Source organism: Helobdella robusta (assembly GCF_000326865.2).
Source record: "Helobdella robusta unplaced genomic scaffold HELROscaffold_2, whole genome shotgun sequence".
Classification (NCBI taxonomy): Eukaryota; Metazoa; Annelida; class Clitellata; order Rhynchobdellida; family Glossiphoniidae; genus Helobdella; species Helobdella robusta.
In genome coordinates this window covers 779,261-796,760 of record NW_008704083.1, presented here as the reverse complement: position 1 = coordinate 796,760, position 17,500 = coordinate 779,261, and the positions used below count along the sequence as shown (strand labels likewise).

The 17,500-nt window shown below is 34.1% G+C and overlaps 2 protein-coding genes across 2 annotated transcripts in view; both read right to left on the bottom strand.

The window, feature by feature from the left end:
• Positions 1-11,701: 11,701 nt before the first annotated feature.
• On the bottom strand, positions 11,702-12,220 carry HELRODRAFT_125965 (hypothetical protein; the record flags this gene model as incomplete). Its single annotated transcript, XM_009016993.1, has 2 exons — positions 11,702-11,884; positions 12,110-12,220. Coding segments are annotated over 2 exons (294 nt in total), but the record flags the coding sequence as incomplete, so codon positions are not given.
• Positions 12,221-14,149: 1,929 nt separating this feature from the next.
• Positions 14,150-17,500, bottom strand: part of HELRODRAFT_188209 (hypothetical protein) — a gene marked incomplete at both ends in the record, with an annotated part of 9,755 nt that continues 6,404 nt past the window's right edge. The window contains 7 exons of the mRNA XM_009016992.1: positions 14,150-14,248; positions 14,903-15,154; positions 15,332-15,458; positions 15,764-15,852; positions 15,952-16,031; positions 16,500-16,608; positions 17,268-17,414. Of these exons, the coding sequence (XP_009015240.1) occupies positions 14,150-14,248; positions 14,903-15,154; positions 15,332-15,458; positions 15,764-15,852; positions 15,952-16,031; positions 16,500-16,608; positions 17,268-17,414 (903 nt within the window). The remainder of the gene's footprint in view (positions 14,249-14,902; positions 15,155-15,331; positions 15,459-15,763; positions 15,853-15,951; positions 16,032-16,499; positions 16,609-17,267; positions 17,415-17,500) is intronic.

The following is a 17,500-nucleotide window of genomic DNA, read 5'->3' as shown; positions in this document are numbered from 1 at the left end:
TGTTTGTGTGTGAGCAAATTAGACGTCTGTTCAATTTAAATTCACTTTAAGAAACACGAAACCACGCAAGAGAGATTTCTGTAGAAAACATTTTCGATATATAAATACCATCGGTGTTTATACTATACTGGCAGGTATTTTTTCAGTGAATGGTATTGTTATTTGTGTGTGTATTTTTTTTGGTGTTTAAGTGTAATACACACACGCACATACCCTCACACACACACACACACACACGCAACACACACAGATACACACAAACAAATAAACATTCTCACTCACACACATTTTCACGTTTTGATATCAAGAAGTATTGGGTAATTGTTTTGTATTCAGTTGTGTATTTTTCTTCTCACACACTGGGCGTATTCTTAATGTACGTGCGTCTTATGTATATGGCTCATTAGAGATGTACAGTCAAGGCATAATGTACTGTAAATTTTAAATCCGTTAGCGTTTTGTTGCGCTGATGTTGCTACTGTGTTGTTTGTTGCTGTTGTTTGTTGTTGTTCTTTTTGCTGGTTGTTGTTGTGTTGTTGTTGTTGTGTTGTCATATTATTCAATAAGATTCATACAAACGCACATAGTTACACAAATACGCACAAATACAAACGCACACACATACAAACACACGCACACACACGCATACAAACGCACGCACGCACACTCAAACACACGCGTAATTTTGACTTGAAGGAAAATGAAGTTATAGCTAAGCAGCGAGGCGAGACCATTGGTAGTGTTGTTGATGATTATGATTATAGTAGCAATGACGATGATGATGATGACGATGATGGTGAGAGAGAGAGAGAGATGGAATAAGATTATTATGATTAGATTTTTCTTTCTTTTTTGATGTTAGTGATTGCTTTGATGTGCTTTGCTAAGGATGATGATGACGACGACGACGATGATGATGAGGATCACAATGATCATCATCAAAATCATTACTATCATCACAATCTTCATCATCACAATCATTACCATCATCATCATCATCATCTTCATCATCATCACCACCATCGTGTTCATCGTCATCATCATCTCTATTATTATTTTCTTCATCATCTTGTCCACTCCCTTCTAATTACGCTGAAATGATTAATAATCCCCCGCAATATCATCGTCGTCGTCATTATCGCCATCATCACCATGAGAATTGCAATAATAAGCACTAATAACAACAACACTACTATCAACATCTCATTCATCATCATCATCATCAAAACTACATCATTATTATCATCATCATCATCATCATCTGTAAGGTTAAAGGTCAAGCAAAATATAAGCTATCTACAATGTGGCGCACGTAATTATTGATTGCTTTTGTTGTTGTTGCTGCTGTCGTTGTTGTGGTTGTTGTGGTTGTTGTTGCTATCGTTGTTGTTGATGTTCATACTTTTAATGATATTACAATAATAACAACAATAACAACAACAATAATAACAACAACAACAACAATAATTATAATAACAAGTTAATGATTTTTGCCCGCTCCTTCGTGTGACTTTAAAATCAATGGCCCAGACGTTCGTTCCATCAATTTTTCTTACACTTTAAAACTTACTGTCCTTCAGCAAAAAAGTTTGATGATGTGATGAGAATGATGATGGTGGTGATGATGATTACGGTGGTAGTGGTGATGATGATGATAAAATGGCGCGGTTTAGTGAAGCCGATGATGATGATGACGATGATGATGACGATCGCGAGATGAAATGACCGTACGACGATGACGTTGTTTTGGATGATGATGATGATGGTGATGATGATGATGGAGGTGCTGATGATGGTAATGATGGAGGTGCTGCTGATGATGATTACGGTGATCGTCTACAATAATACAATGCAATATTAGATATTAATATGATGGCATTTTTTTGACGAACTTTTGCAATGAAAATCACCCATTATTTTTCATTTAAATTCTCATATAATAAGAATAATAATAATAACAAAAAACAATAATAACGTTAATAACAATAATAATAATAATACAATTTATTATGGCACACGAACTGTTTTGTAGGTAGTAGTATTTTCCTGTCTTGTTCGCCATCTATCTGTCAACTTTGTTTATCATCACTTAGTTGATTATATTGTCTTGCTTTGTGTATTTTTTGTATTTCTTTGTATTTTTTGCATATTTTGGGTATTTTTGGTTGCAATGCCGTGGCGTAGAATTGTAATACTTAGTAATCATACTTTGTTTGATTTTTTTTATCGTTTTGTATTTTTTTATAGGTCATATTATGATATTATTACGATATTATTTTAGATCGTGTTCACAAAAAAACGTATTTATATAAACAGACAAACGAACGAACGAGCAAACGAACGAACGAACAAACAAAACATACTAATAAACAAACAACAAAACATTGAAGACAACACCAACAACGCAACAATACAACACCAACATTATTAACCGGAGAGGCGGTAACATCTTTCCCATTTTAAAAAAAATGTATGTATGCATGTATCTTTGTATGTATTGTATGTTTGTTTGCTTGTATGCGTGTTTATTGTTTGTATGTTTGTTTGTATGCGTGTTTATTGTTTGTATGTTTGTTTGTTTGCATGTATAACTGTAAATATACACGTTTGTTCCTTTGTATGTATGTTTTTATATTTGCAAGCAGAGCCACACATAATTGCTACACACTCGCATACTTGAATATTTAGACACACACGAAACATACACGCAAACTCACACGCACGCACGCACGCACACATACACGCACACACGCACGCACACATACACGCACACACGCACATGCATGCGATTAGGCATTATATAACTCCAAATGGAACCTTTTCCTACCTAGGAAAGTGTTCATTAACGACAATTATATTTCTACGTACGTCTGCTAGACGAGTTATTGGAGTGTGTATTTATGTGTGTTTGTGTGTATGTATGTATGCATGTGTGTGTTTGTTTGTTTGTTTGTGTGAGTGTCTGTACAGTGTGTGTGCTTGTTTGCTTTGTCTGTGTATGTAACAGCATAAATGCTTCGGTAGGTATGTATGTGTTTTGTGTTTGTGTGTGTGTATATATATATATATATATGTGTGTGTGTGTGTGTGTGTGTGTGTCTGTGTCTGTGTCTGTGTGTGTGTAAGTGTGTCTAGGTGTGTGTGTGTGTTTGTGCAATTGTGTCCGTTTGTGAGTGTTTGCGAGTGACAGAAAGATGAAGGAATAAGGAAATTATTACTGTATATATAAAAGTTGGTGAATGAATAGATAAATAGTTGAGTGGATTACCAGATGAATAAATAGACGAACGAACGAACGAACGAACAAACAAACGAACGAACAAACGAACAAATAAATGAATGAATGAATACAAAAATAAATAAATTGATTGATTGATTGATTGATTGATGAATTATTGATAGATAGATAGACAGATGGATGAATAAATTTATGAATTGACAGATTGGCAAAATGACTAATTGATTTTATGCCAAAATAGATACATAGATAGATGCATAGATGAATGGATGAATGAATAGATAAATGAATGGATGGATGGATAGATAAATTAATAAATGGATAAATAAATGAATTGACATATGAATGAATGGATGGATGGAAGGATGAATTGATTGCGACAATTTATTGGATTGGAAAATAAAAACAAACAAGATAAAAGAACATACTCGATCGACATTTTGTTCCTGTTTTCATTCATTCATTTTTTTCATCATTCCATCTATCGATCATTCAAGTTAATTAGATCCGACTGTCACAAAGAAATATTGAGTGAGGAATGAGAAAAAAAGAGAGAGAAAGAGAGAGAGAGGAGAGAGAAAGAGAGACAGTGAATGTGAGAAAGAGAGAAATAGAAATAAAAGAAAAATAAATCATATTATAAGACAAGAGAAAAAAAGGGAGAGGAGGAGAGAGAGAGGAAGGGAAAAAATTATGAAGGAGGAATAAAATGAAATGCATCTAGGAAGTAAAAATGAAAGAAAAGAGCAAGTGAGAGAAAGAAGAAAATGAATGAATAAAAATTCCGAAAAAAATTTTTGGGAAACATTAACAGAATAAAAATGGAACTGAAGGCAAATAGATAAAAAAAGGGAAAGAGCAAAAGAGAGAGAGAACGAGAGAGAGAGAGAGAGAGAGAGGGAGAGGAAAAAATCGAAAATTGAGATAAAGTGAGAGTGAAAAGAGGTACATTTGTTGTTTTGCATTGTGTTAATGGATGGACGGATGGCTGTGGTTCTTTCTTTTTTGAGGTATTTTTAAAAAATTTGCATGCGTGATACCTATCATGGTATTACGATCCGGTATATGTATTTGTGGTACTTGTGGTGTTGTTTGTGTTAGCTGTTTGGATGGTGATGAACCTGCGAATGTCTAAAGCACCTACAAAACGAACGAATGAATAAACGAATGATTGAATGAATGAATGAATGAACGATCGAACAAACGAACGAACGAACGAACGAATGAATGAATGAATGAATGAATGAATGAATGAATGAATGAATGAATGAATGAATGAATGAATGAATGAATGAATGAATGAATGAATGAATGAATGAATGAATGAATGAATGAATGAATGAATGAATGAATGAATGAATGAATGAATGAATGAATGAATGAATGAATGAATGAATGAATGAATGAATGAATGAATGAGGATATGAAGGAATGATTGAAAGGAAATGAATGAATGAACAAACGAATGAACGAACGAAAGAACGATTGGATAGACGATTGGATGGACGATTGGATGGATGAATGAATGGATGACCAAACAAGTCAACAAACAAATAAATGATGAAAAGTGAACTTTCATTAGCACACAAAAAGTAGCAAGATTTATGGTAATTTCAACGCGGTCATATATATCTTGCCGGAATGAACATGCTAATTCATTCTTACACTTACACACATCATGTAGATATTTTTATTCATTTATTTGATTCATTCAATTAATAAATTACTTGTTGTTCGTTGGTTCGTTTGTTCGTTCGTTCATTCATTCATTTATTTATCTATTCTTCTATTCATCCATCCGTCCATCAATTAATTAATAAATCCATCTACCCATGCATTCATTAATACATTCATTCGTTCGTTCTTAAATTTTCAATTTTACTTTCGTCACAGCAACAGCAAACATAGTATAACATTTTACCACACCATGACATGACATTGTTTATAAAACCTAATAGACACACACACACACACACATACATACACACACACACACACACAAATCTGTTTTATATTGTTTATCTCAGTTGTATGATGTGTTGTGTCTTGGCATATAAACAATGTTTATGATGGCATATAAACGACGCTAGAAAATTGTCGCGTTTTGTATGTGTGCATGTTTGTTTGTGTCTCTACGTGTGTTTGTTTGTGTGTCTGTACGTATGTTTATTTGTGTCTGTACGAATGTTTGTTTGTGTCTGTACGTATGGATGTATGTGTTTGAGTGCATCTTTCCATCTATTTCTGTATGTACATCGGTATACAGGTGTCAGGACATATTGTATTGTATTGTATGTCTGTCATGACTGACCAAAATTTTAAATTCAGTTCCCGCTTCGGTCGTTTCAAAGGCCAAATAGCCAAACAGTTCATCTTCCATTTAGTTATCTTTAATCTTTAACCTTTAACCTTCCATTTAAACTATTACTAATTATAGAACAATATTTGGCGGGGATTATTATTTATTAGCGGAAAATTCTTCTTGACCATCATAGCTCTTAAAACATCTGAATTTAAACAAGAGATTGAATGTTATCTCGGTTATGAATTGTTGGATAGACATGAGTTGACTCATGTTTTTTTTTTCAAACATTTTGTTCCTCAATCAAACAAATAACTTTTTTCATTTTAACATTTAAACATTTAAACAGCAGACAAACCAACAACTAAACATACACATACATACATACGAAACGAAACAAAACGAAATTTTATTTGTTTCTCAAAATTGAAAAAATTTAAAGAAAGCAGGATGACCATAATAAAATTTGACCATAATAAAATTATAATATTATAACAAACATACATACATACACGTATACATACATGCATACACACACCCACACACACACACACACACACACACACACAAACATACATACATACACATATATCTACATACATGCAATCAATCAATGTTCTATTCGCTGGCTGGTGTGTTCATTTAAAATGAGAAAAAGTTGTTAAAAAATATAAAGAAATTGAAAAAATAAATGGCTGGAAAAGTAATTGAATGGATGAATGAATGAATGACTAAATAAATGAACCAATGAATGAATAAATGAATGAACGAGTGAACGAACGAACGAACAATTAGTTTGGAAAATTCAACTGTAATACTAATTAATAGAATACCAACCATCATTATTATTATCATCATTAATCATCATTAATCTCCATTATAATTTAACAAACAACATCATCAACAACAACAACAACATCATCATCATTTACAACATCATCATCATCAACAACAAAAACAACAACAACATCATCAACAACAACACAGGAACTACAAAATCAATCGACATCTTTAGAAACAGGCTTCAGCAACAACAACAGCACAAACAACAGCAACAACAACGTTTACAACAACAGCAACATCAACAACAACAAAAACATCAACAACATCAGCAACAACAACAAAAACATCATCAACAACAACAAAGACATCAACAACACATTAACAACAAGCACTACAACAACAACGATGATGATGATAGAGGTGATAATGGAGGTGATGATGATGATATCATTCATGATCTCCATTCAAATACCTTTCACAATAGAGGTAATTAAAATAAGTAATATTTATTAATTGAATGAATAAATTAACATAATTAATTAATATTAATTAATCAATTAATATTAATTAATTATCTAAAACTTTTAGTGATTGCTTATAATTATGAATAAAAGTATTATTTTGCTAATAGTAAGCTAATTATCTCATTCATTTGTTTAGTCATCCAATTATCCATCTATCTTCATGAATTCATTTATCTATCCGCCTATCCATTTGTTAATTCATTCACATATACTTTTTAAAAATATTTTTAATCTATCCATCTATCAATGAATCTTTGTATATTTATTCGTTCGTTCTTTCGTTCTTTCGTTCATTCATTCATTTTCAATCATTCATTTATTTGTTTATTCATTCAATCATTCCTTCACTCGTTCAATCGTTCTTTGGTTCGTTCATTCATTCATCAATCAATCCATCCACACTAATCCAAACATCATTCAAAACTTCAATCACGGACAAAATAATGTCAAATCAGCTCAATTATAACCGGGAGACTGAGAAAGCGAAAAAGGAAAGGAAAGAAGAGAAAAATAAATAAAATGAAAGAAGAGAGAGAAAGAGAGAGAGAAAAGGAGAGAAAAAGGAGAAAGAAAGAAAGAAAGAGAGAAAGAAAGAGAAAGAAAGAAAGAAGAGAAAGAGAGAATTAAAAATTTGAACAAGAATGAAATATGCCTAGTGTATATGTGTGTGTGAGTGTGTGCGTGTGAGTGTGTGCGTGCGTGTGCGTTTGAGACACATGAGAATTAATTAAAATTAATTAAGAGAGTCTTAGCAACAATAATGGTAAAACACAAACCAATTTATATCACACTGTGGGTTTATTTTTGGCATATAAGTATTGAAGAATTGTGTGTATTTGTGTGTTTAAACTGGTTAAAATACGGCACTGCCAGAGAGTGAGAATGGACAATACAAGAAGTGAAATGGAACGTGTTGATGAATGGTAATTGGCATCATTAGTAGTCATCCATCAGCATATACTTCTCGTCATAAACTCATTTATTTGTGTGTTTGTGTTTGTGTGTGTGTGCGTGTGTTTGCGTGCGTCTGTGTGCGTGTTTGTGTATGTGCATACCTGTACAAGACAATCATGTCCACATACAAATTTGTATTCATGAATGATGTATAGGCATGTGTGTGTGTATACATATGACGTATGCATGTAGGGCGTGTGTGTGTGTGTGTGTGTGTGTGTGTTTGTTTGTGTGTGCGCGCGCGTTTGTTTGTTTGTGTGTGTGTATGTATGTGTTTGTGAGTGTGTCTGCGAAACATTTTTACCTAGAGGTATAATTTAGTGGCCTCATTAACAAGGTATTTATCTTAATCTCCATTAATTTTTCTGTTTGTCGTGTCTACGGACATGAATGACACCATCGCGGTCACCACCACCATCATCTCTACCACCACCATCTTCATTATTATCATTATCATCATCATCATCATTATCAGCACCTCCACTATAATTATCATCATCACAACCATCATTTCTACCACCACCATCATTATCATCATCATCATCATCATCATCATTATTATTAGCACCACCACCATACTTATCATTATCACCAGCTTCAAATTGGGCCGCCCACGACCAACCGCCACACCACCAAGCGGCCGCGGCCACTCTTGCGACACCGTCGTCGTTCAAGCCTAAAAAGACTAACAAACTTCACGGGTGGAAAAGAGGTTCATTATTATTATCATTAATATTATTATTATTATTATTATTATTATTATTATTATCATTATTATTATTATTAAAATTATAAAAATTTTGGTTTTATTTCTGATTAAAAATGATTATCTTTATACCGAAAACTTGCAGTCGATTCCAACTACTCGAGGAATCTGAGACTATCACCATCATCTTCTTCTTCGTCTTCATCATTACCATCCTCATCATCCTCTTCATCATCGTTTGCAATGCTACTATTATCATCACCGTCATCATCTTCGTCGTCGTCATTTCGGTTTCTGGTGACGACAAAAGTGGTGATGTTGCTGATGGTGCACGCTCTGATCTGGTGCTCATTTAGAGAATCTACTAGGTTAATAACGATTCCGCTATCGTTCGTTTCATCATCGTCATCATCATCATCATCGTCGTCAGCAATGACGTCATCATTGTCTTTTTTTTTAACGCCGGCATCATCGTCAACATCGTTTCCACTACCACCACCATCATCTTCGTCGTCGTCATCACCAAATTTTTTAAGGACAGTGTCATCATCATCATCCGTATTATCACTTCGTATCAAAATTAAACCGTCTACATTATCAACTTCACCACCACTGGCATCATCGTCGTCACCATTGCTATCTTCATAGTCACTCTAACTATAATAAATACAGTCCAGGGGAATGATATTAAAATGCGAATGATGACGATTTGTTTCTTGATAGGGATGTGATGATAAGATGATAAGGTGTTTGAGTATATTTATATTTGTGTATACGTGTTTGTATGTCTATTTGCATGTGATGTATATGTATTTGTGTATATTTGTTTGCGCGTGTGTGATAAGCTGATAAAATTTTAACTGCTGCTTGCCACCACCACTGATGATGATGATGACGACGACGACGATGCTGATGATGCTGATGACGAGAATTATTATTCGTGTATTTATAAATATTATATTTGTAGGTACTAATGTAACCCTCGTTTTAAGTATTGTAATAAAGATTATGATATATTTTATTTGTAAAATAATAATTCATACCAAACACACACACACACAAACAAACAAACACACAACGCAACACATTATATATATATATATGTGTGTGTGTGTGTGTGTATGTGTGTGTGTGTATGTGTGTGTGTGTGTGTGTGTGTGTGTGTGTGTGTGTGTGTGTGTGTGTGTGTGTGTGTGTACAGTTACGTTGTACAATGGAGACGAAAAAAAAGTGTTGTACTAGGATATACATATATACGTATATATACGTATATCAATCGATATTAGTGAAATTATTATTATTGTCGTTTTTATTATTATTATTATTATTATAAATATTGTTATTATTATTATTATTAAATGTTAACCAGTGTAAATTTCATAAAAAGTTTTGTTATTTTTTAATTAATAATTTGTATTTTATTAATTATGGTTATTTTCTGTGAAGTTTTTACAATGAATGATGGTAGAGTTATCGACCAATTAATCAGTCAATCAACCAATCAAAAACTTGTCAATTAATTTCATTTATTGTGAATTTTGTTACAATTTTATAAATTATATCAAATCATCAAATAAATGAATAGAAAAATAAATAAATAAATAAACAAACAAATTAGTTTTTTCTCTATTTGTCTTAAATGAAACATTTAAACAACCTCAGATGGTGCGAGATCTCATCACATGTATTAATAACTATAATTAATTAGAACTAATTATAATTAATTTTTTATAATTAATTATAACTAATTATAATTAATATTTTAATAACTATTAACCCATTTTTGACTCTTGCCACTTCCGCCCGTTTGGATTATGATTTATATTTTTGAAATTAATTAATTAATTACTTGTCATATTTTTATTTATAACCATTAAATGATCCATCAAACCTCAAAAAATTTAGGTCATTTAGAATTATTGGTTAGCTGCATTTTTCACATAAACTCTTAAACGTTTAAAAAGATAAAAGAGCGAATCATTCAACCAATCAATCAATTAATCAAAAAATCAATCAATCAATCAATTAATTAATCTACCGAACAATCAACCAATCAACCAATTAATCAGAAAATCAATCAATCAATTAATCTACCGAACAACCAACCAATCAATCAATCAGCCGAACAATGTGTCAATTCATCAATCTCAAACGTGTAACCAAAAAATTGTAATTTAACTTTTCTATAAAAAAAATGGCAAAGTACAATTTATAGGACGTCAGTGTTTTGCCATTTTTTGTCATTTCTTTGACATTTATATAAATTTCAATTTAAGTGTGAAATCTCATTTTCTCACGCACAAAATAAAAGTTTTTTTCAAATTTTATTCCACACAAAACTTGCTCAACGTCTCTTTAAAATAATTTTACAATTTTTCCATACAATTAAACGAACAAAGCTGCGAAATGCTCCTGTCAGTTTTCTAACTAGCATGATTTATTAATTCACCAAAAATGAATGAGCGGATGGTTGAATGAACGGATGAAGGGATGGATGAATGAAGGAATTGATGAATGAATAAATGAAGGAAGGAAGGGAGGAAAGAAAGAAGGAACGAATGAATTTACCCCACTCTGCTTCAAAATAATCATTTCGTCACTAATCTTCGTTGTCTGATTGATATCCAACAAGAACTTACGACGTTTGTAATATATTTTTCTTTCAGAAAATTGTATCCCAGTTCATTGAACTCTGACAAGAAACGTCACTTTGACCAATAGCTACACCAATTTGTTAACCATAAAAAGGTTGATTGGTTGGTTGGCTGGTTGAGTGATTGATTCAACATCCTGCTAACCATTATAATTATTATTAGACATCTTTATTCTCATCTTCTCTTCTCTATTCTACGGCTCCAAATTTAAACTTTTAACTAATTTAAACTCGAAAAATAATTTTCTGAAAAATTTTATTGAATAGAAACTTCAAAATACGAGAATGATTAACCTCCCAAACTATCAATGATTACAAACATCTAACGAGTGAAAGAGAAGTATCAATGCTATCGAATATCATTCATTGTCCAACATTTAAAATTAAAAATCGTTTGTATAAATCTATAAAGACGATCGAAATATTTAGTAATAGTCAGTTTTTAATGGTCTCTTGCGCCAGTAGAGTGTAGTACAAGCACGCATCACCAACGATCGAGCAATGGAAACTTCGAGAACATTTATTTCCCCTCTATGTACTTGATGGGAATGTTCCTCTCAGTTGGTTTGAGGTGGGGGGCAGGTGCTTCAATGCTCAGCACCCCCTCCTTCGACATGGTCGGCTTGATCTGGTCGGCCTTGATGCCGTCAGGGAGAGCGTAGTGACGCACGTAGTAACGGTGGGACACTCCGGAGTCGGTCTTGGTGCCCGTCTCGGCACGAACCTGTCGGGTGGGTGTTGGTTTCCAACTATGAGTCACCTCATCATTCGACACTTTCACACACACATACACACACACACACACACACACACACGAAGTTCAACAAATTTCATCGAAACCATAGAATATCGCTCGATCGCGACATCTATGGGTCAAACTTAATTTTTTAAACTAGGCGATTTTCCGCGCTATGCAAAAACAGAAATTAAGAACAAAAAAAATAATTACCTGCAGGACATTGTCCCCAACAATTTTGACTTGCACCTCCTCGGGTTTGAAGCCCTTCACGTTGAAGTCCAACTTCAACTTGGTCTCACCGTTCTCCTCGACGATGGGGGCAGCCGGGTTGAGCTCGGCGAGGGCCTGCGCCTCACTGGCCGGTTCGTAGTGGAGCACCTGATACATCTGCTTGCGCATCTGGGACAGCTCCTTGTCCATCAAGTTCCGCAGCTGCACCATCTGCCTTTCGATGGACTGCATGCGTTCAAGTGGAAGATTCATTTGTGAGATTCATTTGTGAGAAATATTTAATTCATTTCGCGAGCCGACTATTAACCATTCGCCACTGTTTAAAACTTTCTTAAAACAAAATCAACCAACTGCCAATCAAACCACATTCAACATCAAAAACTTCAAAAAAACAAATGAAAATTAGAAAAGACGACTGACCATGAACTCGTTCTCCATGTGGCTCCTGAAGGGATCAAAGTAGTTGACGTTCCTGCTAACCACCGGAATGAATCTTTCGAGTAGTGACATCTTCCTGAAAACAAAATTCCCAGTTTGCCACTATTAATAATTTATTCGGCACTTCCACACAAGACCCTTGCAAACTACATAAACTCTGCTTATATTAAACTAAATTAGTCAAAAAAAATAATTAAAAATTTTAATCACAAAACAAATAAAATTGACACAACGTACCTTGCTAGAGGTATGAGATACCTATTCAGACGAGTCAAATGTTTCGCAATGATAGCTAATCACAAGTCAAACGAACGCAAAAGACCGAAGATATTTTTTCGCAATTGAGAGCGTTGGGTCCCTCCTCGTTTTTATAGCCCGGTCGAACGAACGACGCCATGCATCTAGAGGATTCCCGAATCTACGTAACGTTCTAAGAATAGAACCTCATTAATAATTTATGCACTGTGTATGCAAAGACGTTTGCTATTGGTCGCATGTTATATGCGTATTATTTAACAGCCGATCTGATTGGTCGATTTAATGCGCAGCTGACTGATCTATCTAGAACGTTCTAAAAATAATCATCATCAGCTGAGTTCTTTTTTTTCGGTTTTTCCAGTTAGGTCGTTCAACTCTTCTAGCATTTAATCTTGCGTGTTTCTAGATGAACCGCGCACATTCTCAACACTCATTCAAACATTTCACGGCTATATCAATATATGTGTACCACGTACCAACCAAATTATATCATATACATTATATAATTTATGTATTATAAGTTACATATGCTAGCGTGATAGCAAATGGAATAAAATTAAACATTCAGAATTACACATTCACATGTACTGCGTGTGTATAAAATATATTGATTTGTCTAAAAATATCATCTCTGATGTTTAAATTTAATTGGAACATCAGTCGTCTGCCTCAGGCAAGTCTGTGATTATTAACAAGCACTTGCATTAATAACTATTTGTAATATTATATTTAATATTAAAACCGTTGTTCATCTATAAGTAAAAACGTGGTTATATGGGTTATACACACATATGAGAACTTTCTAAGTCATTCATATATAATTAACACAATTACCATTCATCATCCACAAAACGTGTCAAGGACCTCACCATATGCACGCACACACACACACCACACTTACTAACACAACACAACACACATACACAAACTTGCACATACCCACAAACAGGTATATACACAGACACACATACATACATACATGCATGCATACTTAAACGATAGAGAGAGTTCATTGACCGATAGAAATTCAAACCAGGCAGCAGAACTCATAGCCACACTCAACAACACTGATCTAACTTGGTTAACATTTTTTGTGTAATTTTATCACAATTCTCATCGCTACTGCGCGTTTTAACTTTAAAAACCATGTCATTTAATTTTTAAAATCGAAAATTACATTTTATTTGCAAAAAGATTTTGAGTAATAATTACTTGATTTAGTGCGTTTGTATGTACGTATGTTTGTGTGTTTGGTTGAGGAGGAAGGGGTGAGGCCCTACAAGCCCCATATTGGAATATCTTACATCCAGTTCAAATGCTATGCTACCTCTTCAAACGTTCATCATTCACGTTTTTAACGACTTTTTCAGTTTGTTCCGCCTCTACAAACTTTGCTCCCAGCACAGCACCAGCTATAACCACCTTCATTTTCTCAACCAAATTTAATTTAAATCATTTACAGGATAATATTATACACGATTAATTTACAATTTATTACATGGAAAAATATAAAATAAAATTTTTTAAAAATATAAATTTTTCTAAAAAGAGAGCGAAGCAGTAAAATGTTCAGAAATAAAAAATTATACATAATGTTTAGAAATAATTTTTATCAAATTTAAGGGTCTTGATCAAAAATTAACCTAAATAAAATCAATTTTACGTCCACAAAAATATACATAAAAACATTAATATGGATATTATATATATACACAAAAATATACATAAAAACATTAATATGGATATTATATATATATATATATATATATATATTTGTGTGTGTGTGTGCGTGTGTGTGTGTCTACTTTATTAATTCACTTGAGAAGAAAAGAATGAATAGCGTAATAATAAATACTAACAAACATTTGCAATACGCAGAAAACGCAATACAAAAAAAAATGAAATATCTGTTTCTGAATGATGATTCGTGACGGCACATAAATAAATACAGAATACGTTAAATGAACTGAACAAATGACAAAATGAAATAAGAAAAAAGTTAAAAACAAGATCTAAGGAACGAGAACAATACGACATAACCAAGGCTTCTTAATGTTTTATTAACTTACCAAAAACCTTTTTAACCCCACTATTACTGCCTCCACCACTAGAAGCGCCACCGCCACTAGAAGCGACCCCACCAGCTGCAGAAACGCCCCCACCGTTACCACCACTATTGATGTAATTTTCAATTAGTTCGTGTAATTCTTTGAAGGTGATTCTCTTCTTCTGGTCATATTGCCAGCACTGTGACATGAGGTTAGACATGAATAGAGGACAGCATGCGGGAGGTGCTAGGCGATGGCCATTCTCGATGAAGTTTATTACCTGTGTGTGTGCGTGCGTGTGTGCGTGTGTGTGTGCGTATGAGTGCGACATAGCATTCATCTGCGTAACATTAGCTGTATCTAATCAAATCGAGTTGTAAGTAAGTCTCACAGGGCATTGCAAGACGATGAAATGTACACAAATATGAAAAAATAATGAAATTTCAAAATTTTTAACATCAGCGCCGTTCATTTCGCCATAAGGCTGGTCTCCAAGTGAGTAAATTTCCCAAAGGGTCACTCCATAGCCCCACACATCACTGGCGCTCGAGAATGTTCCGTAGTTTATGGACTCGGGAGCGTACCTTCGTTTGTTTGCAAACATTTGAACATTATTAACCAACCGGGCAGAAAGAAATGAATCCATCAGTCAGACAGTCAGTCAGTCAGTCAGTCAGTCAGTCAGTCAGTCAGTCAGTCAGTCAGTCAGTCAGTCAGTCAGTCAGTCAGTCAGTCAGTCAGTCAGTCAGTCAGTCAGTCAGTCAGTCAGTCAGTCAGTCAGTCAGTCAGTCAGCCAGCCAGCCAGCCAGCCAGCCAGCCAGTCAGTCAGTCGTCAGTCAGTCAATTAATCTATCAATCGATCAACCAACCAACCAATGAATCAACCAACCACTTGACTGGCCACTTCCCGCCTTGGTGCGCCCTGTAATAATCACATCCCTCCATTGCTCTCGATAAGCCGAAGTCGCAAATTTTCGCCTGTGTGACGTTTTTATAATAATAATAACAACAACATTATTAATAATAACAAAAATAACAACGATAACAATAATCATCTTCATCATCATCCTCGCTCACTAATTTTTTACTGGCCAGTAGAATGTTGCGTGTGGCTAAGTCCCTGTGAACCATACCCTCCTGCTCCAAATACATCATACCTGCATCATAATAATAATAATAATGAGAACATTCTTTTATTTTAATTTTAAAACAAACATTGTTACTATAAAGTTAAAACAATAAAACCTATAATGTAAATTATATAGATATTCTACAATGCCCGCCATACATTTTAAATTGGCACAAAGAGAAATATTAATAGAATCAGCTTAAATAAATTACGTTCAAATCGTGTTCCTATCACAGTAAATTGCGTAAGATGACGATACTACGGAATTAATTAAACTTCTATGAAAAGGGTCAGACCAAATAAAATTAATTAATGATAGTTTAAAGTATTTAAAAAAAAAACCTAGCGGGAAAATTTCAAATGAATTTATTATAATATTTGAGCTTTTCAATTCGTCTATCAAATTGTTATTAAGATTTTATTTTAATAATAATAATAATAATAATAATCAAAGTATCATCATCATCATTGTCAGCAGTAGCAGCAGCAGCAGCACCTGAGCTAATTTGTTCGGCCCAGAGAAGTACATCGACATCGAGGTTGATCTTCTTTGGGTAGTCCAGCAGGAAATCCTGTAAGGACCCCATTGATAATAATTCCTGTACCTGGTGACGATGATGATGACGATGATGAAGATTTGAAGTTGTGATGATGATGATGATTGGTGATGATGATGATGATTGGTGGTGATGATGATGATTGGTGGTGATGATGATGATTGGGAGTTGTGATGATGATGATTGGTGATGATTGGAAGTTGTGATGATGATGATGATTGGAAGTTGTGATGTTGATGATGATTGGTGGTGATGATGATGATTGGTGGTGATGATGATGATTGGTGGTGATGATGATGATTGGTGGTGATGATGATGATTGGTGGTGATGATGATGATTGGTGGTGATGATGATGATTGGTGGTGATGATGATGATTGGTGGTGATGATGATGATTGGAAGTTGTGATGATTGATTGGTGGCGGTGGTGATGATGATGATTGCGGTGGTGATGATGGTAATGCTTAAGAGGACGAAGTAAACAACGGTGATATAGTTGATGATAATAGCATTTAGTCGTGCTGGTCAAATTCAATATTACTTTTTTTATCCAAGCCACCAACCGACCAATCAATCAACCAATCAATCAACTAACCAGCCAAAAAATCGATCTATCAACCTATCGATCAGCCAGCCAGCCAACCAACCAACCAATCAGCCAACCAATCAAACAACCAGCTAACCAGCCAATCAACCAACCAACCAACCAGCATAAGAGGTGGTCCTTGACAAATGCCAATCAATTTGACGATATTTGGGTGGTCGAGTTTGACCATAATTTTGGCTTCTGATAGGAATTCATCTTTATTCGTGGTGATGTAATTATCATGCAGCGTTTTTATTGCTACCGGTATCTAAAAGATATATATCATACATATGCGTGTGTGAGTGTATGTGCCTGTACGTATCTACGTGTATGTATGTGTACGTGCGTGTTTGT